Consider the following 19,818-nt stretch of genomic DNA (forward strand, 5'->3'; position numbering starts at 1 on the left):
TACTTGGGAATTCTTCGCTTGCCTAATTCTTGGGCACGACCTACTTCAACATTGAACTAATGTGACACCACCTATGACTGCTGCACCTCTCCTGCCAACGGTTTATAAGCTCCTTCTCAGCACGTATGCCGTATTCTATTCAAGATTGATGGACTGACCACATCGACTCAAGGTTGAGGGACTGATTACCTCATTCTCCTCCTGTTCAAGATTCTCCTTTGTATGGACTGATGAAGCCACTGTGTGGCGAAACGTTTCCTCATCTACAGATATAAACGTCTTTCCTGTGGCTACCCTGTAAGTCTTCAGAGGGGTGACTTGGATATATGGATTTACGTTGGAGGTTTGGATGTGGGTCTAAAATTTAAGATTGCAGTCAAGAACTAAACATTTGCCCTCAGTGTGTAATAAGGGAACCATGAGTCAGTATGTTAAGTTGGATATTTAAAGTTCTGGTTCCAAAGAACATGATGTAGGTTTTGTCCACATTTAGAGTGAGTTTATTAGTCGTCATCCACATAAATAATATTAGTAGCTTGTTGTTAACAGTGTCACTAAGTATAGTCGGGTTTAAGTGAGAGCAGTAGTGTCATCTGTTGGTAGAATTACCTACAATATGTTAGGTAGAAGGACACAAGTGCAACTAATGTGACATTTTATTGCGGCAACGTTTCGCTCTCCAGGAGCTTTATCAAGCTGGTTTAATGAGACGTGATGTGTATATTCCTCTCTGTGTTTATACGTTGTGAGTTTAATCATTATTTTTGGTGAGATTATAAGACACATGTGCAACAGTTTGGTTCTTTACTGATGAAGCGTTTCGGCTACACAGGCTTCTTCAGTCAAATACAGAGGCAGCAGGTGCAGTAGTGAAATGTAATGATGTAATCAGTCCATCAACCTTGGAGAAAAAGCATTTAAAGTGGTCAGTCCCTCTGGAGAAGAGTTGACCTCCATATTCTGGAACGACATGTTCCAGACCATGGAACGTTTCGCCTACTATGTAGGCAAAACGTTTCATCAAGATAACTATCTGTTGTACATGTCTTAATTTCAACTTATATTTTAGGTATTAAAGTATGACTTGTGGTGCACAGGTGACATGCAGCATTACTGACCTTGTTGAGTGTAGTAGATAGGCTTTAAACTTATAATTACATGTGGTTTCTGAGTGATATAATTGTGCTGTCGTTTGGCTTCTGGAAAAGTTATTCTTGATATCTGTGTTGCTAAGCTTTGTGTTGTGTGTTAGCAAGAAGACTTGCGTGGTCCATATTGTTAGTGTTCATGTTAAACGGAGTTGCTTCCTTGTGGGCGTGAGCCATACGGGTTTGCCGTCCTTCACAGTGTATATAATAATACTGTTCTTTTGTTATTCTTGATTTGTGTGATGGTATTGTTTGTTATTGTTGATTGTTAGGTACCTGGGGTGGTATTGTTATTGTTGATTGTTAGGTACCTGGGGTGGTATTGTTATTGTTGATTGTTAGGTACCTGGGGTGGTATTGTTATTGTTGATAGGTACCTGGGGTGGTATTGTTATTGCTGATTGTTAGGTACCTGGGGTGGTATTATTGTTGATTGTTAGGTACCTGGGGTGGTATTTATTGTTTTGGATTGTTAGGTACCTGGGGTGGTATTGTTTGTTATTGTTGATTGTTAGGTACCTGGGGTGGTATTGCTATTGTTGATTGTTAGGTACCTGGGGTGGTATTGTTATTGTTGATTGTTAGGTACCTGGGGTGGTATTGTTTGTTGTTTTGGATTGTTAGGTACCTGGGGTGGTATTGTTTGTTGTTGTTTTGGATTGTTAGGTACCTGGGGTGGTATTGTTATTGTTGATTGTTAGGTACCTGGGGTGGTATTGTTATTGTTGATTGTTAGGTACCTGGGGTGGTATTGTTATTGTTGATTGTTAGGTACCTGGGGTGGTATTGTTTGTTATTGTTGATTGTTAGGTACCTGGGGTGGTATTGTTATTGTTGATTGTTAGGTACCTGGGGTGGTATTGTTATTGTTGATAGGTACCTGGGGTGGTATTGTTTGTTGTTGTTTTGGATTGTTAGGTACCTTGGATGGTATTGTTATTGTTTTATTGTTAGGTACCTGGGGTGGTATTGTTATTGTTGATTGTTAGGTACCTGGGGTGGTATTGTTATTGTTGATTGTTAGGTACCTGGGGTGGTATTGTTTATTAACTTGATTGTTAGGTACCTGGGGTGGTATTGTTATTGTTGATTGTTAGGTACCTGGGGTGGTATCGTTATTGTTGATTGTTAGGTACCTCGGGTGGTATTGTTATTGTTGATTGTTAGGTACCTGGGGTGGTATTGTTATTGTTGATAGGTACCTGGGGTGGTATTGTTATTGTTGATTGTTAGGTACCTGGGGTGGTATTGTTATTGTTTTGGATTGTTAGGTACCTGGGGTGGTATTGTTATTGCTGATTGTTAGGTACCTGGGGTGGTATTGTTTGTTATTAACTTGATTGTTAGGTACCTGGGGTGGTATTGTTATTGTTGATTGTTAGGTACCTGGGGTGGTATTGTCTGTTATTGTTGATTGTTAGGTACGTGGGGTGGTATTGTTATTGTTTTGGATTGTTAGGTACCTGGGGTGGTATTGTTGTTTTGGATTGTTAGGTACCTGGGGTGGTATTGTTATTGTTGATTGTTAGGTACCTGGGGTGGTATTGTTATTGTTGATTGTTAGGTACCTGGGGTGGTATTGTTATTGTTGATTGTTAGGTACCTGGGGTGGTATTGTTATTGTTGATTGTTAGGTACCTGGGGTGGTATTGTTATTGTTTTGGATTGTTAGGTACCTGGGGTGGTATTGTTGTTTTGGATTGTTAGGTACCTGGGGTGGTATTGTTATTGTTGATTGTTAGGTACCTGGGGTGGTATTGTTATTGTTGATTGTTAGGTACCTGGGGTGGTATTGTTATTGTTGATTGTTAGGTACCTGGGGTGGTATTGTTTATTAACTTGATTGTTAGGTACCTGGGGTGGTATTGTTATTGTTGATTGTTAGGTACCTGGGGTGGTATCGTTATTGTTGATTGTTAGGTACCTCGGGTGGTATTGTTATTGTTGATTGTTAGGTACCTGGGGTGGTATTGTTATTGTTGATTGTTAGGTACCTGGGGTGGTATTGTTATTGTTGATTGTTAGGTACCTGGGGTGGTATTGTTATTGTTTTGGATTGTTAGGTACCTGGGGTGGTATTGTTATTGCTGATTGTTAGGTACCTGGGGTGGTATTGTTTGTTATTAACTTGATTGTTAGGTACCTGGGGTGGTATTGTTATTGTTGATTGTTAGGTACCTGGGGTGGTATTGTTTGTTATTGTTGATTGTTAGGTACGTGGGGTGGTATTGTTATTGTTTTGGATTGTTAGGTACCTGGGGTGGTATTGTTATTGTCGATTGTTAGGTACCTGGGGTGGTATTGTTATTGTTGATTGTTAGGTACCTGGGGTGGTATTGTTTGTTGTTTTGAATTGTTAGGTACCTTGGATGGTATTGTTATTGTTGATTGTTAGGTACCTGGGGTGGTATCGTTTGTTATTGTTGATTGTTAGGTACCTGGGGTGGTATTGTTATTGTTGATTGTTAGGTACCTGGGGTGGTATTGTTATTGTTGATTGTTAGGTACCTGGGGTGGTATTGTTATTGTTTTGGATTGTTAGGTACCTGGGGTGGTATTGTTATTGTTGATTGTTAGGTACCTGGGGTGGTATTTGTTATTGTTGATTGTTAGGTACCTGGGGTGGTATTTTGTTATTGTTTTGGATTGTTAGGTACCTGGGGTGGTATTGTTATTGTTGATTGTTAGGTACCTGGGGTGGTATTGTTATTGTTTTGGATTGTTAGGTACCTGGGGTGGTATTGTTGTTTTGGATTGTTAGGTACCTGGGGTGGTATTGTTATTGTTGATTGTTAGGTACCTGGGGTGGTATTGTTATTGTTGATTGTTAGGTACCTGGGGTGGTATTGTTATTGTTGATTGTTAGGTACCTGGGGTGGTATTGTTATTAACTTGTTGATTGTTAGGTACCTGGGGTTACCTGGAGGTTACCTGGAGATTATTCCGGGGATCAACGCCCCCGCGGCCCGGTCCATGACCAGGCCTCCCGATGGATCAGGGCCTGATCAACTAGGCTGTTACTGCTGGCCGCACGCAGTCCAACGTACGAGCCACAGCCCGGCTGATCCGGCACTGACTTTAGGTATCTGTCCAGCTCTCTCTTGAAGGCAGCCAGGGGTTTATTGGCAATTCCCCTAATGCTTGATGGGAAGCTGTTGAACAGTTTTGGGCCCCGGACACTTATGGTGTTTTCTCTTAGTGTACCAATGGCGCCCCTACTTTTTATTGGCGGCATTTTGCATCGCCTGCCCAGTCTTTTACTTTCGTAGGGAGTGATTTCTGTGTGCAGATTTGGGACCATTCCTTCCAAGATTTTCCAAGTGTAGATTATGATATATCTCTCCCTCCTGCGTTCCAACGAGTACAAGTCAAGTGCTTCCAAGCGTTCCCAGTAGTTAAGGTGCTTGACAGAACTTATACGTGCAGTAAAGGATCTCTGTACACTCTCTAGATCTGCGATTTCACCTGCTTTGTATGGAGATGTTAATGTACAGCAGTATTCCAACCTAGAGAGAACAAGTGATTTGAAAAGCATCATCATGGGGTGGTATTTGTAATTGTTATTTGTTAGGTACCACTGGTGGTATTATTTGTTATTGACTTGTGGATTGTTAGGTACCTGGGGTGGTATTTGTTATTGTTATTTGTTAGGTACCACTGGTGGTATTATTTGTTATTGACTTGTGGATTGTTAGGTACCTGGGGTGGTATTGTTATTGTTGACTTGTGGAGTGTTAGGTACCATGGGTAGTATTGTTTGTTATTGTTGCCTTGTGGATTGTTAGGTACCTGGGGGTAGTATTGTTATTGTTGATTGTTAGGTACCAGGAGTGGTATTACTTCTTATTGTTGACTTGTTGATTGTTAGGTACCTTCGGAAATATTGTTATTGTTGACTTGTGGATTGTTAGGTACCTGGGGTGGTATTGTTATTGACTTACTAGAGTATTATTCAGTGCCTTGGTTAAACTGGTGCTAGAGCAGTACCCTTGCTTCAGTACCTTGGTTAAACTGGTGCTAGAGCAGTACCCTTGTTTCAGTACCTTGGTTAAACTGGTGCTGGAGCAGTACCCTTGTTTCAGTACCTTGGTTAAACTGGTGCTGGAGCAGTACCCTTGTTTCAGTACCTTGGTTAAACTGGTGCTAGAGCAGTACCCTTGTTTCAGTACCTTGGTTAAACTGGTGCTGGAGCAGTACCCTTGTTTCAGTACCTTGGTTAAACTGGTGCTGGAGCAGTACCCTTGTTTCAGTACCTTGGTTAAACTGGTGCTGGAGCAGTACCCTTGTTTCAGTACCTTGGTTAAACTGGTGCTGGAGCAGTACCCTTGTTTCAGTACCTTGGTTAAACTGGTGCTGGAGCAGTACCCTTGTTTCAGTACCTTGGTTAAACTGGTGCTGGAGCAGTACCCTTGTTTCAGTACCTTGGTTAAACTGGTGCTGGAGCAGTACCCTTGTTTCAGTACCTTGGTTAAACTGGTGCTGGAGCAGTACCCTTGTTTCAGTACCTTGGTTAAACTGGTGCTGGAGCAGTACCCTTGCTTCAGTACCTTGGTTAAACTGGTGCTGGAGCAGTACCCTTGTTTCAGTACCTTGGTTAAACTGGTGCTAGAGCAGTACCCTTGTTTCAGTACCTTGGTTAAACTGGTGCTAGAGCAGTACCCTTGTTTCAGTACCTTGGTTAAACTGGTGCTGGAGCAGTACCCTTGTTTCAGTACCTTGGTTAAACTGGTGCTGGAGCAGTACCCTTGTTTCAGTAAACTGGTGCTGGAGCAGTACCCTTGTTTCAGTACCTTGGTTAAACTGGTGCTGTACCCTGCTTACAGTACCTTGGTTAAACTGGTGCTAGAGCAGTACCCTTGTTTCAGTACCTTGGTTAAACTGGTGCTAGAGCAGTACCCTTGTTTCAGTACCTTGGTTAAACTGGTGCTAGAGCAGTACCCTTGTTTCAGTACCTTGGTTAAACTGGTGCTGGAGCAGTACCCTTGTTTCAGTACCTTGGTTAAACTGGTGCTGGAGCAGTACCCTTGTTTCAGTACCTTGGTTAAACTGGTGCTGGAGCAGTACCCTTGTTTCAGTACCTTGGTTAAACTGGTGCTGGAGCAGTACCCTTGTTTCAGTACCTTGGTTAAACTGGTGCTGGAGCAGTACCCTTGTTTCAGTACCTTGGTTAAACTGGTGCTGGAGCAGTACCCTTGTTTCAGTACCTTGGTTAAACTGGTGCTGGAGCAGTACCCTTGTTTCAGTACCTTGGTTAAACTGGTGCTGGAGCAGTACCCTTGTTTCAGTACCTTGGTTAAACTGGTGCTGGAGCAGAACACTTCTATCAGTACCTTGGGTAAACTGGTTTCAGTACCTTGGTTAAACTGGTGCTGGAGCAGTACCCTTGTTTCAGTACCTTGGTTAAACTGGTGCTGGAGCAGTACCCTTGTTTCAGTACCTTGGTTAAACTGGTGCTGGAGCAGTACCCTTGTTTCAGTACCTTGGTTAAACTGGTGCTGGAGCAGTACCCTTGTTTCAGTACCTTGGTTAAACTGGTGCTGGAGCAGTACCCTTGTTTCAGTACCTTGGTTAAACTGGTGCTGGAGCAGTACCCTTGTTTCAGTACCTTGGTTAAACTGGTGCTGGAGCAGTACCCTTGTTTCAGTACCTTGGTTAAACTGGTGCTGGAGCAGTACCCTTGTTTCAGTACCTTGGTTAAACTGGTGCTGGAGCAGTACCCTTGTTTCAGTACCTTGGTTAAACTGGTGCTGGAGCAGTACCCTTGTTTCAGTACCTTGGTTAAACTGGTGCTGGAGCAGTACCCTTGTTTCAGTACCTTGGTTAAACTGGTGCTGGAGCAGTACCCTTGTTTCAGTACCTTGGTTAAACTGGTGCTGGAGCAGTACCCTTGTTTCAGTACCTTGGTTAAACTGGTGCTGGAGCAGTACCCTTGTTTCAGTACCTTGGTTAAACTGGTGCTGGAGCAGTACCCTTGTTTCAGTACCTTGGTTAAACTGGTGCTGGAGCAGTACCCTTGTTTCAGTACCTTGGTTAAACTGGTGCTGGAGCAGTACCCTTGTTTCAGTACCTTGGTTAAACTGGTGCTGGAGCAGTACCCTTGTTTCAGTACCTTGGTTAAACTGGTGCTGGAGCAGTACCCTTGTTTCAGTACCTTGGTTAAACTGGTGCTGGAGCAGCAGTACCCTTGTTTCAGTACCTTGGTTAAACTGGTGCTGGAGCAGTACCCTTGTTTCAGTACCTTGGTTAAAGAGCAGTACCCTTGTTTCAGTACCTTGGTTAAACTGGTGCTGGAGCAGTACCCTTGTTTCAGTACCTTGGTTAAACTGGTGCTGGAGCAGTACCCTTGTTTCAGTACCTTGGGGTAAGTGTCAGTGGTGTTGGTTGTCAAGTGTTTGTAACTTGTGAGTGGTCAGTGGTGGTGGTGGTCGCTGTAATTAGTGTGTGTGTTGTGTTTGGGGCAGTTGCTTGTTTGTGTGTGTGTGGCGGGTGTTCATGGCTGTGTTTGTTTGTTTAGTGTGGTCAAGTGCGTTGTAGTACACACACGTATGTGTGTGTGTGTGTGTTTGTGCTTATGTGTGTATGTGTATATTTGTACTCACCTATTTGTGGTTGTAGGGGCCGAGACTCAGCTCCTGACCCCTCCTCTTCACTGATCGCTACTAGGTCCTCTCTCTGTTGCATGAGCTTTGTCATAGTTCATCTTAAAGCTATGTATGGTTCCTGACAACTCTATGACTGAAGAAATACTTCCTAACATCCCATCGACTCAAATGAGTCTTCAACTTCCAACTGTGACCTCTTGTGTGTGTGTGTGTGTGTGTGTGTGTGTGTGTGTGTGTGTGTGTGTGTGTGTGTTAGGCAACAATCTGTCAAAGGCTCTTGTCAAATACACATTTGACCTGTTTAGTGTTTGTGTGTGCTCACCTATTTGTAGTTTGCAGGGGTCGATTCACAGCTTCTAGCCTCGCGTCTTCGCTGATCGCTACTAGGTTCATTCTTTCCCTGCTCCATTAACTATATAATACTTCTGTGTGTGTGTGTGTGTGTGTGTGTGAGAGAGAGAGAGAGAGAGAGAGAGAGGTCAAGGCTAGGCATGGCACTGTGTGTGTCAATGATGGTTATACCATATGTATGACCCGACCCATAAACACTTTACTTAATCATAACAGTGACCCTTATTTGATGGTACGCCCTTCTGGGGTGTGGCCCTGGGGGCTGCTGGAGGGCTCTTCATCCAGGGAATTGGAATGTCCCTGTCATCATAGCGGATGTCCTATTTACCAGGTGCTTTGTGGTTCCCTACGAGTTTAGCGCTTCCTATGTTACTGGGAGTGTGAGAAGATGGTGGTAGTGGTGGTATTGATTGTGGTGGTTACCTGGTTACCTGGAGGTTATTCCGGGGATCAACGCCCCCGCGGCCCGGTCCATGACCAGGCCTCCCGGTGGATCAGGGTCTGATTAACCAGGCTATTACTGCTGGCCGCACGCAGTCCAACGTACGAGCCACAGCTGGTGTTGGTAGTGATTGTGGTGATGTTGGTTGTGGTGGTATTAATTGTGTTGGTAGTGATTGTGGTGATGGTTGTGGTATTGTGTTGGTAGTGATTGTGGTGGTGTTGGTTGTGGTGGTATTGATTGTGGTGGTGTTGGTAGTGATTGTGGTGGTGTTGATTGTGGTGGTATTGATTGTGGTGGTGTTGATTGTGGTGGTGTTGGTAGTGATTGTGGTGGTGTTGATTGTGGTGGTATTGATTGTGGTGGTGTTGATTGTGGTGGTGTTGGTAGTGATTGTGGTGTTGATTGTGGTGGTATTGATTGTGGTGGTGTTGATTGTGGTGGTGTTGGTAGTGATTGTGGTGGTGATTGTGGTGGTGTTGGTAGTGATTGTGGTGGTTTTGGTTGTGGTGGTATTGATTGTGGTGTTGGTAGTGATTGTGGTGGTGTTGGTAGTGGTGGTGTTGGTAGTGATTGTGGTGGTGTTCGTAGTGGTGGCGTTGGTAGGCAGTAATGGTGGTGGTAATGATAATGGTTGTGTTGTTAGTGTAGGTGTTAATAATGGTGATGGTGGTGTTGGTAGTGAAGATGTTTGTAGCTGTTGTGGTAGTGATTGTGGTAGTTTTGGTAGTGGAGTTACTATAGGGGGTGGGGAATTAGTTTCTTTGGGTTTGAAGACTATCTACCAGACGAGGGTCATTAAGAACGCGGGTCTGCTGTTCACCACCCACCGAGAATACTTTAATACCTTAAATACTAATAAACACATCTCCGTGTGTATACCTCAGTGTATATACACAGATATACACCTCTCGGTGTGTATATAGATACATTCTAATGTATATACACTGACAAATACACACTTCTCAGTGTATATGCATTAGGAGATGTAAACTTGTGTGTCAACACTATATTTATCTCCAACACCGTTGTAGTATATTAGTCACCAACACTGTCACCAACACTGTCCCCAACACTGTCCCCAACACTGTCCCCAACACTGTCCCCAACAGTCCCCAACACTGTCCCCAACAGTCCCCAACACTGTCCCCAACACTGTCCCCAACACTGTCCCCAACACTGTCCCCAACACTGTCCCCAACAGTCCCCAACACTGTCCCCAACACTGTCCCCAACAGTCCCCAACACTGTCCCCAACACTGTCCCCAACACTGTCCCCAACACTGTCCCCAACACTGTCCCCAACACTGTCCCCAACACTGTCCCCAACAGTCCCCAACACTGTCCCCAACAGTCCCCAACACTGTCCCCAACACTGTCCCCAACAGTCCCCAACACTGTCCCCAACACTGTCCCCCCAACACTGTCCCCAACACTGTCCCCAACACTGTCCCCAACACTGTCCCCAACACTGTCCCCAACACTGTCCCCAACACTGTCCCCAACACTGTCCCCAATACTGTCCCCAACACTGTCCCCAACACTGTCCCCAACACTGTCCCCAACACTGTCCCCAACACTGTCCCCGACACAGTCACCAACACAGTCACCAACACTGTCACCAACACAATCACCAACACTGTCCTCAGCACAGTCACCATCACTGTCACCAACACTGTCATCAATACTGTCACCAACATGATCCTCAACACAGTAACCGACACTGTCACTAACATAGTCACCAACAGTCACCAACAACAGACATAGCCCCACTCCACAAAGGGGGCAGTAAAGCAACAGCAAAGAACTACAGACCAATAGCACTAACATCCCATATCATAAAAATCTTTGAAAGGGTCCTAAGAAGCAAGATCATCACCTATCTAGAAACCCATCAGTTACTCAACCCAGGGCAACATGGGTTTAGAACAGGTCGCTCTTGTCTGTCTCAACTATTGGATCACTACGACAAGGTCCTAAATGCACTAGAAGACAAAAAGAATGCAGATGTAATATATACAGACTTTGCAAAAGCCTTCGACAAGTGTGACCATGGCGTAATAGCGCACAAAATGCGTGCTAAAGGAATAACAGGAAAAGTCGGTCGATGGATCTATAATTTCCTCACTAACAGAACACAGAGAGTAGTCGTCAACAGAGTAAAGTCCGAGGCAGCTACGGTGAAAAGCTCTGTTCCACAAGGCACAGTACTAGCTCCCATCTTGTTCCTCATCCTCATATCCGACATAGACAAGGATGTCAGCCACAGCACCGTGTCTTCCTTTGCAGATGACACCCGAATCTGCATGACAGTGTCTTCCATTGCAGACACTGCAAAGCTCCAGGCGGACATCAACCAAATCTTTCAGTGGGCTGCAGAAAACAATATGAAGTTCAACGATGAGAAATTTCAATTACTCAGATATGGTAAACATGAGGAAATTAAATCTTCATCAGAGTACAAAACAAATTCTGGCCACAAAATATAGCGAAACACCAACGTCAAAGACCTGGGAGTGATCATGTCGGAGGATCTCACCTTCAAGGACCATAACATTGTATCAATCGCATCTGCTAGAAAAATGACAGGATGGATAATGAGAACCTTCAAAACTAGGGAGGCCAAGCCCATGATGACACTCTTCAGGTCACTTGTTCTATCTAGGCTGGAATATTGCTGCACACTAACAGCACCTTTCAAGGCAGGTGAAATTGCCGACCTAGAAAATGTACAGAGAACTTTCACGGCGCGCATAACGGAGATAAAACACCTCAATTATTGGGAGCGCTTGAGGTTCCTAAACCTGTATTCCCTGGAACGCAGGAGGGAGAGATACATGATTATATACACCTGGAAAATCCTAGAGGGACTAGTACCGAACTTGCACACGAGAATCACTCACTACGAAAGCAAAAGACTTGGCAGACGATGCACCATCCCCCCAATGAAAAGCAGGGGTGTCACTAGCACGTTTAGAGACCATACAATAAGTGTCAGGGGCCCGAGACTGTTCAACTGCCTCCCAGCACACATAAGGGGGATTACCAACAGACCCCTGGCAGTCTTCAAGCTGGCACTGGACAAGCACCTAAAGTCAGTTCCGGATCAGCCGGGCTGTGGCTCGTACGTTGGTTTGCGTGCAGCCAGCAGCAACAGCCTGGTTGATCAGGCTCTGATCCACCAGGAGGCCTGGTCACAGACCGGGCCGCGGGGGCGTTGACCCCCGGAACTCTCTCCAGGTAAACTCCAGGTAAACACATTAACCAACACTTTCACCAGCACAGTCACCAGCACAGTCACCAGCACAGTCACCAACACTGTCCTCCACACAGTCACCAACACAGTCACCAACACAGTCACCAACACAGTCACCAACACTGTCACCAACACTGTCCTCCACACAGTCACCAACACAGTCACTAACAAAGTCACTAACACAGTTACCAACACTGTCACCAACACTGTCCTCAATACAGTTACCAACACTGTCACCAACAATCACCAACCCTGTCACCAACAATCACCAACCCTGTCACCAACAGTCACCAACACTGTCACAGTCACCAACCCTGTCACCAACACTGTCACAGTCACCAACCCTGTCACCAACACTGTCACCAACAGTCACCAACCCTGTCACCAACACTGTCACACAGTCACCAACCCTGTCACCAACAGTCACCAACACTGCCACAGTCACCAACCCTGTCACCAACAGTCACCAACACTGTCACACAGTCACCAACCCTGTCACCAACAGTCACCAACACTGTCACACAGTCACCAACCCTGTCACCAACAGTCACCAATACTGTCACACAGTCACCAACCCTGTCACCAACAGTCACCAATACTGTCACACAGTCACCAACCCTGTCACCAACAGTCACCAACACTGTCACACAGTCACCAACCCTGTCACCAACAGTCACCAACACTGTCACACAGTCACCAACACTGTCACAAACACAGTCACCAACCCTGTCACCAACAGTCACCAACACTGTCAGTCACCAACCCTGTCACCAAGTCACAGTCACCAACACTGTCACCAACAGTCACCAACACTGTCACACAGTCACCAACCCTGTCACCAACAGTCACCAACCCTGTCACCAACAGTCACCAATACTGTCACACAGTCACCAACACTGTCACAAACAGTCAAGAACACTGTCACAGCACCAACACTGTCACAGTCACCAACACTGTCACATAGTCACCAACACTGTCACACAGTCACCAACACTGTCACAGTCACCAACACTGTCACAGTCACCAACACTGTCACAGTCACCAACACTGTCACAGCACCAACACTGTCACACAGTCACCAACACTGTCACAGTCACCAACACTGTCACAGTCACCAACACTGTCACAGCACCAACACTGTCACAGTCACCAACACTGTCACATAGTCACCAACACTGTCACACAGTCACCAACACTGTCACAGTCACCAACACTGTCACAGTCACCAACACTGTCACAGCACCAACACTGTCACAGTCACCAACACTGTCACATAGTCACCAACACTGTCACACAGTCACCAACACTGTCACAGTCACCAACACTGTCACAGTCACCAACACTGTCACAGCACCAACACTGTCACACAGTCACCAACACTGTCACAGTCACCAACACTGTCACAGTCACCAACACTGTCACAGCACCAACACTGTCACAGTCACCAACACTGTCACATAGTCACCAACACTGTCACACAGTCACCAACACTGTCACAGTCACCAACACTGTCACAGTCACCAACACTGTCACCAACAGTGTCACCAACAGTCACCAACACTCACAAACACAGTCACCAGCAAGATTCCTCGACCCGTTTTCTCTCTCCTTGTTTTGTGTTTGTTCTCTTCTGTTGTTCATGTGTTCGTTTGTTAATTCGTGTGTTCACTTACGTTCATGTGTTTGTAGTTCATGTGTTCATTCATGTGTTCTTTTATGTTCATGCATTTGTTCATTCAGGTTCATGTATTCATTAATTTGTTCATTCATGTGTTCATTCATTAATTTGTTCATTCATATGTTTGTTCGTTCATATATTTGTCGCTCGTTCATGTACTTGTTTTATTGTTTATTTTGTTCAGTCAAGCTTTTAGTTTTGTTCATCTTTTTGATACAGGTATTTTGTTGTTCAGTCGTGCGTCTATATATTTTATTCCATATATGAGCAGGAGTCTTCAAACGTTTATATTTCAACGTTTCTAGCTCTTGGTCACCTCGCTGCCAGACGTGTTTTTGGTCACCTCGCTGCCAGACGTGTTTTTGGTCACCTCGCTGCCAGACGTGTTTCTCGGTCACCTCTCTGCCAGACGTGTTTCTCGGTCACCTCGTTGCCAGACGTGTTTCTTGGTCACCTCGTTGCCAGACGTGTTTTTAGTCACCTCGCTGCCAGACGTGTTTTTGGTCACCTCTCTACCAGACGTGTTTATCGGTCACCTCGCTGCCAGACGTGTTTCTCGGTCACCTCTCTGCCAGACGTGTTTCTCGGTCACCTCGCTGCCAGACGTGTTTCTCGGTCACCTCTCTGCCAGACGTGTTTCTCGGTCACCTCGCTGCCAGACGTGTTTCTCGGTCACCTCTCTGCCAGACGTGTTTCTCGGTCACCTCTCTGCCAGACGTGTTTCTCGGTCACCTCGTTGCCAGACGTGCTTCGGTCTGTTTTTTTTATTTGTTTATTTTGTTGTTAAACATTTTTTTTTATTTAGAGAGACACCATGGTTGGAGTCAGCCGCCCGCTCGTTCTTCGTTCTTAATATGACTGCCGTTCATTGTGGCTTGATGTACTACCACTATCGCTATGAACACTACCATCACAACCACAACCATCGTCAACATCAAAACTACCATCACAAACACAACCACCACCACTACCACCAACATAAACACAACCAGCACCACCATCGTATACATCACAACTACCATCACAACCAAAAACTCAATCATGACTACTTGTTACAACTACTGTCATTACCACTACCATTAGTCACCACAATCTACAGGCATCATTACCACCATTGTTATTGCCAACACTAACCTCACAACCACTAACCTCACAACCACTAACCTCACAACCACCATCCTCACAACCACTATCCTCACAACCGCTAACCTCACAACCGCTAACCTCACAACCACTAACCTCACAACCACTAACCTCACAACCACTATCCTCGCAACCACTAACCTCACAACCACTAACCTCACAACCACTATCCTCACAACCACTATCCTCACAACCAGTATCCTCACAACCACTAACCTCACAACCACTAACCTCACAACCACTAACCTCACAACCACTAACCTCACAACCACTATCCTCACAACCACTATCCTCACAACCACTATCCTCACAACCACTATCCTCACAACCACTATCCTCACAACCACTAACCTCACAACCACTATCCTCACAACCACTATCCTCACAACCACTATCCTCACAACCACTAACCCCACAACCACTATCCTCACAACCACTATCCTCACAACCACTATCCTCACAACCACTATCCTCACAACCACTATCCTCACAACCACTATCCTCACAACCACTAACCTCACAACCACTATCCTCACAACCACTAACCTCACAACCACTATCCTCACAACCACTAACCTCACAACCACTATCCTCACAACCACTATCCTCACAACCACTAACCTCACAACCACTAACCTCACAACCACTATCCTCACAACCACTAACCTCACAACCACTATCCTCACAACCACTAACCTCACAACCACTAACCTCACAACCACTATCCTCACAACCACTATCCTCACAACCACTATCCTCACAACCACTATCCTCACAACCACTATCCTCACAACCACTATCCTCACAACCACTATCCTCACAACCACTAACCTCACAACCACTAACCTCACAACCACTATCCTCACAACCACTATCCTTACAACCACTATCCTTACAACCACTAACCTCACAACCACTAACCTCACAACCACTATCCTCACAACCACTAACCTCACAACCACTAACCTCACAACCACTATCCTCACAACCACTATCCTCACAACCACTATCCTCACAACCACTATCCTCACAACTACTATCCTCACAACCACTAACCTCACAACCACTATCCTCACAACCACTATCCTCACAACCACTATCCTCACAACTATCCTCACAACCACTACTAACCTCACAACCACTAACCTCACAACCACTATCCTCACAACCACTATCCTCACAACCACTATCAATTACTGCAAGCATCTCCAGTAGTTTTATAATCTTTAAAACTATATAAAAAACGTTTACATTTCAGATAAGCGAGAACAATACCAGAGAGATACTCTTAAGAAAATTTGTATTAATCATTGATCAGATACATATTTAACTCTCAGGTATATCATTAAGAAACATAATTAAGGAGCATGATTAGAACATGATGTGTGATTAACACAGTGTTAAGATAAACTGAGAAAGAGAGATTAAGGAGAGAGTGGTGGATGAGAAGGTGGAAGCGGTAGCACCAACAGAAACTACCTCCGAGCCTTGATTATATACGTCCAACATCAAGAGGCGTGCTTGCTCCGAAGATGTGGGAAACAAGGTGGGTGAGTGTGGGCGTGGCAGTGCTGCTGGTGTTGTGGGTGGGCGTGGGTGCAGCCACCCACACGCCCTCCCCTCAAATCAAGACTGAACCCCCGCCGCCTCGGGCACAGTCCCGGGTGTTGGCCCCCAAAGGTAAGCTCTTTGTCTCTCAGAGTTATCAGATATTTTAATGCACTTGAATTTGACACCTAGGTGAGCACATTTGATACTCATGTCAGCAGATTTGACATCAATAAAGTTTTTCACATCCATATTCTCAAATCTGTCACATCCATGTTCTCAAATTTGTCGCATATGTCCGCAAATATGACACATCTATATCCACAAATGTGACTCGTCCATAACCCAGGCTTAGTCGATAGGTTTTAACCCCCCATTAACAAACCAAGCAGCCAGTCAGTTCCTTACAGTGAGGGATTCGTCTCAGGCAACAATACTTCACACTCTAGAGTCTCAACATCAATGTCGTAAGCGTCAGTGTTGTAAGCCAAGTCAGTTCTATATGAAGCTCACACTCTTAATTTTTAAAGTGGTGGAGGAGTGGTAAGCCAGTGGAAGGCCTCGGTCAGATGACCAAATGCTCCAGTTGTGGGTCATCATATGACTAAGTAACGCGTCAGGAAACACTTGTCCTGTGTCCTGACTGATCTTGCCTAACCTAACCTTCGTCCTCTTGATCAAGTCTTCCGGTTTAACTTCGTTTTTAGTGTCATGTAACTCACATTTATATATGGAAATTACTGCATCCTTAAGTTTGTCTGCTAGATAACTTCCCACATGTTATAATAATAATAATAATAATAATAATAATAATAATAATAATAATAATGCTAGATAGCTTCCCACATGTTATTATAATAATAATAATTTCTACAAATACATGATACAACTTATACAGACCATAGCTGACATCAGTGACATACTATACAGAAACTTCCTGGTTATGCAGAGCATTTCCCGCAACTTAAGTTAATTTTGTCTCCAGGATACCACCCACACCAATCCACTAACTCTCAGGTGCAAATTTTACTGTTAGGTGAACAGGGGCAACAGGTGTCTTAAGGAAACGCATCCTAATGTTTCCACCCGTACCAGGGATCGAACCACGAACTTTAGTGTGTGAGCCAAGTGCACTACCAATTGACACGAACAAAATGTAGACCCGTTTTGTTTAACAATCAAAATCCTCATCAACATAATGCAAGGATTTGTTAGTCGCTAAAAAATGATCACGTTCCTAGTTCAATACAAGTGTGAACTGGGTTAAAGTTCATTTATTTCATGTTAACTAGTCAGATTCATGTCTTTAGTATGCATCCCTCACTCATCATCCCATGCGTGGTAGTTAGAGTATTACTGAAGCATATAATGGGATCCAGGGATTAGCATACAGGAGGGCCCCGCTTATACAGCAGGATAGGTTCCGGGCTACTGCTGTACATGAGGGCCCCGCTTATACAGCAGGATAGGTTCCGGGCTACTGCTGTACATGAGGGCCCCGCTTATACAGCAGGATAGGTTCCGGGCTACTGCTGTACATGAGGGCCCCACTTATACAGCAGGATAGGTTCCGGGCTACTGCTGTACATGAGGGCCCCGCTTATACAGCAGGATAGGTTCCGGGCTACTGCTGTACATGAGGGCCCCGCTTATACAGCAGGATAGGTTCCGGGCTACTGCTGTACATGAGGGCCCCGCTTATACAGCAGGATAGGTTCCGGGCTACTGCTGTACATGAGGGCCCCGCTTATACAGCAGGTTAGGTTCTGGGCTACCGCTGTACAGGAGGGCCCCACTTATACAGCAGGTTAGGTTCTGGGTTACTGCTGTACAGGAGGGCCCCACTTATACAGCAGGTTAGGTTCTGGGCTACTGCTGTACAGGAGAGCCCCACTTATACAGCAGGTTAGGTTCTGAGCTACTGCTGTACAGGAGAGCCCCACTTATACAGCAGGTTAGGTTCTGGGCTACTGCTGTACAGGAGAGCCCCACTTATACAGCAGGTTAGGTTCTGGGTTACTGCTGTACAGGAGAGCCCCACTTATACAGCAGGTTAGGTTCTGGGCTACTGCTGTACAGGAGAGCCCCACTTATACAGCAGGTTAGGTTCTGGGCTACTGCTGTACAGGAGAGCCCCATTTATACAGCAGGTTAGGTTCTGGGCTACTGCTGTACAGGAGGGCCCCACTTATACAGCAGGTTAGGTTCTGGGCTACTGCTGTACAGGAGAGCCCCACTTATACAGCAGGTTAGGTTCTGGGCTACTGCTGTACAGGAGAGCCCCACTCATACAGCAGGTTAGGTTCTGGGCTACTGCTGTACAGGAGGGCCCCACTTATACAGCAGGTTAGGTTCTGGGCTACTGCTGTACAGGAGGGTCCCATTTATACAGCAGGTTAGGTTCTGGGCTACTGCTGTACAGGAGGGCCCCACTTATACAGCAGGTTAGGTTCTGGGCTACTGCTGTACAGGAGGGCCCAGCTTATACAGCAGGTTAGGTTCTGGGCTACTGCTGTACAGGAGGGCCTCGCTTATACAGCAGGTTAGGTTCTGGGCTACTGCTGTACAGGAGGGCCCCACTTATACAGCAGGTTAGGTTCTGGGCTACTGCTGTACAGGAGGGCCCCACTTATACAGCAGGTTAGGTTCCGGGCTACTGCTGTACAGGAGAGCCTCGCTTATGCAGCAGGTTAGGTTCTGGGCTACTGCTGTACAGGAGGGCCCCACTTATACAGCAGGTTAGGTTCTGGGCTACTGCTGTACAGGAGGGCCCCACTTATACAGCAGGTTAGGTTCCGGGCTACTGCTGTACAGGAGAGCCTCGCTTATGCAGCAGGTTAGGTTCTGGGCTACTGCTGTACAGGAGAGCCTCGCTTATGCAGTAGGTTAGGTTCTGGGTTACTGCTGTACAGGAGGGCCCCGCTTATACAGCAGGTTAGGTTCTGGGCTACTGCTGTACTTATACAGCAGGTTAGGTTCTGGGCTACTGCTGTACTTATACAGCAGGTTAGGTTCTGGGCTACTGCTGTACAGGAGGGCCCCACTTATACAGCAGGTTAGGTTCTGGGCTACTGCTGTACAGGAGGGCCCCGCTTATACAGCAGGTTAGGTTCTGGGCTACTGCTGTACTTATACAGCAGGTTAGGTTCTGGGCTACTGCTGTACTTATACAGCAGGTTAGGTTCTGGGCTACTGCTGTACTTATACAGCAGGTTAGGTTCTGGGCTACTGCTGTACAGGAGGGCCCCACTTATACAGCAGGTTAAGTTCCGGGTTGTTGATGTGGAGTGAAAAATCGCTTTAAAGCGGAATATAGCGTTTTTCCACTTTCAAGTGCATACAAAAGCCTGATAACATGTTTAGACTATCATATATTAAGTATATTAAGTAAATAATAGAGCGTGCGAGTTCAGTTAAGTGGATTACTATGTTATTGAGAGTCACTGTTTCTCTTCTAATGTTTTATCTAATGATTTACACGTACTAAAGTTATGTTCAGCTTTTGCCGTCAAGGTAATTAATTGGGTTATTTTTTTTAGCTTGATTATGAGGGTGTAATTCACTGTGTGATGGAATCCTTGAGAATTATACGTTAATTCCTTTCTCTTTGTTTTTGAGTATATAGTTGTATATGTTTGGTATACAATACC

At 45.4% G+C, this 19,818-nt stretch overlaps 1 protein-coding gene across 1 annotated transcript in view; it reads left to right on the forward strand.

Moving 5' to 3' along the window:
• Positions 1–19,818, forward strand: part of LOC128687111 (cysteine-rich motor neuron 1 protein) — a gene marked incomplete in the record, with an annotated part of 166,032 nt that overhangs the window by 19,597 nt on the left and 126,617 nt on the right. The window contains 1 exon segment of the mRNA XM_070098432.1: positions 15,879–16,300. Coding sequence (XP_069954533.1) covers positions 16,153–16,300 — 148 coding nt within the window.

This window comes from Cherax quadricarinatus, chromosome 62 (genome assembly GCF_038502225.1).
Source record: "Cherax quadricarinatus isolate ZL_2023a chromosome 62, ASM3850222v1, whole genome shotgun sequence".
In the NCBI taxonomy this organism is placed as follows: Eukaryota; Metazoa; Arthropoda; class Malacostraca; order Decapoda; family Parastacidae; genus Cherax; species Cherax quadricarinatus.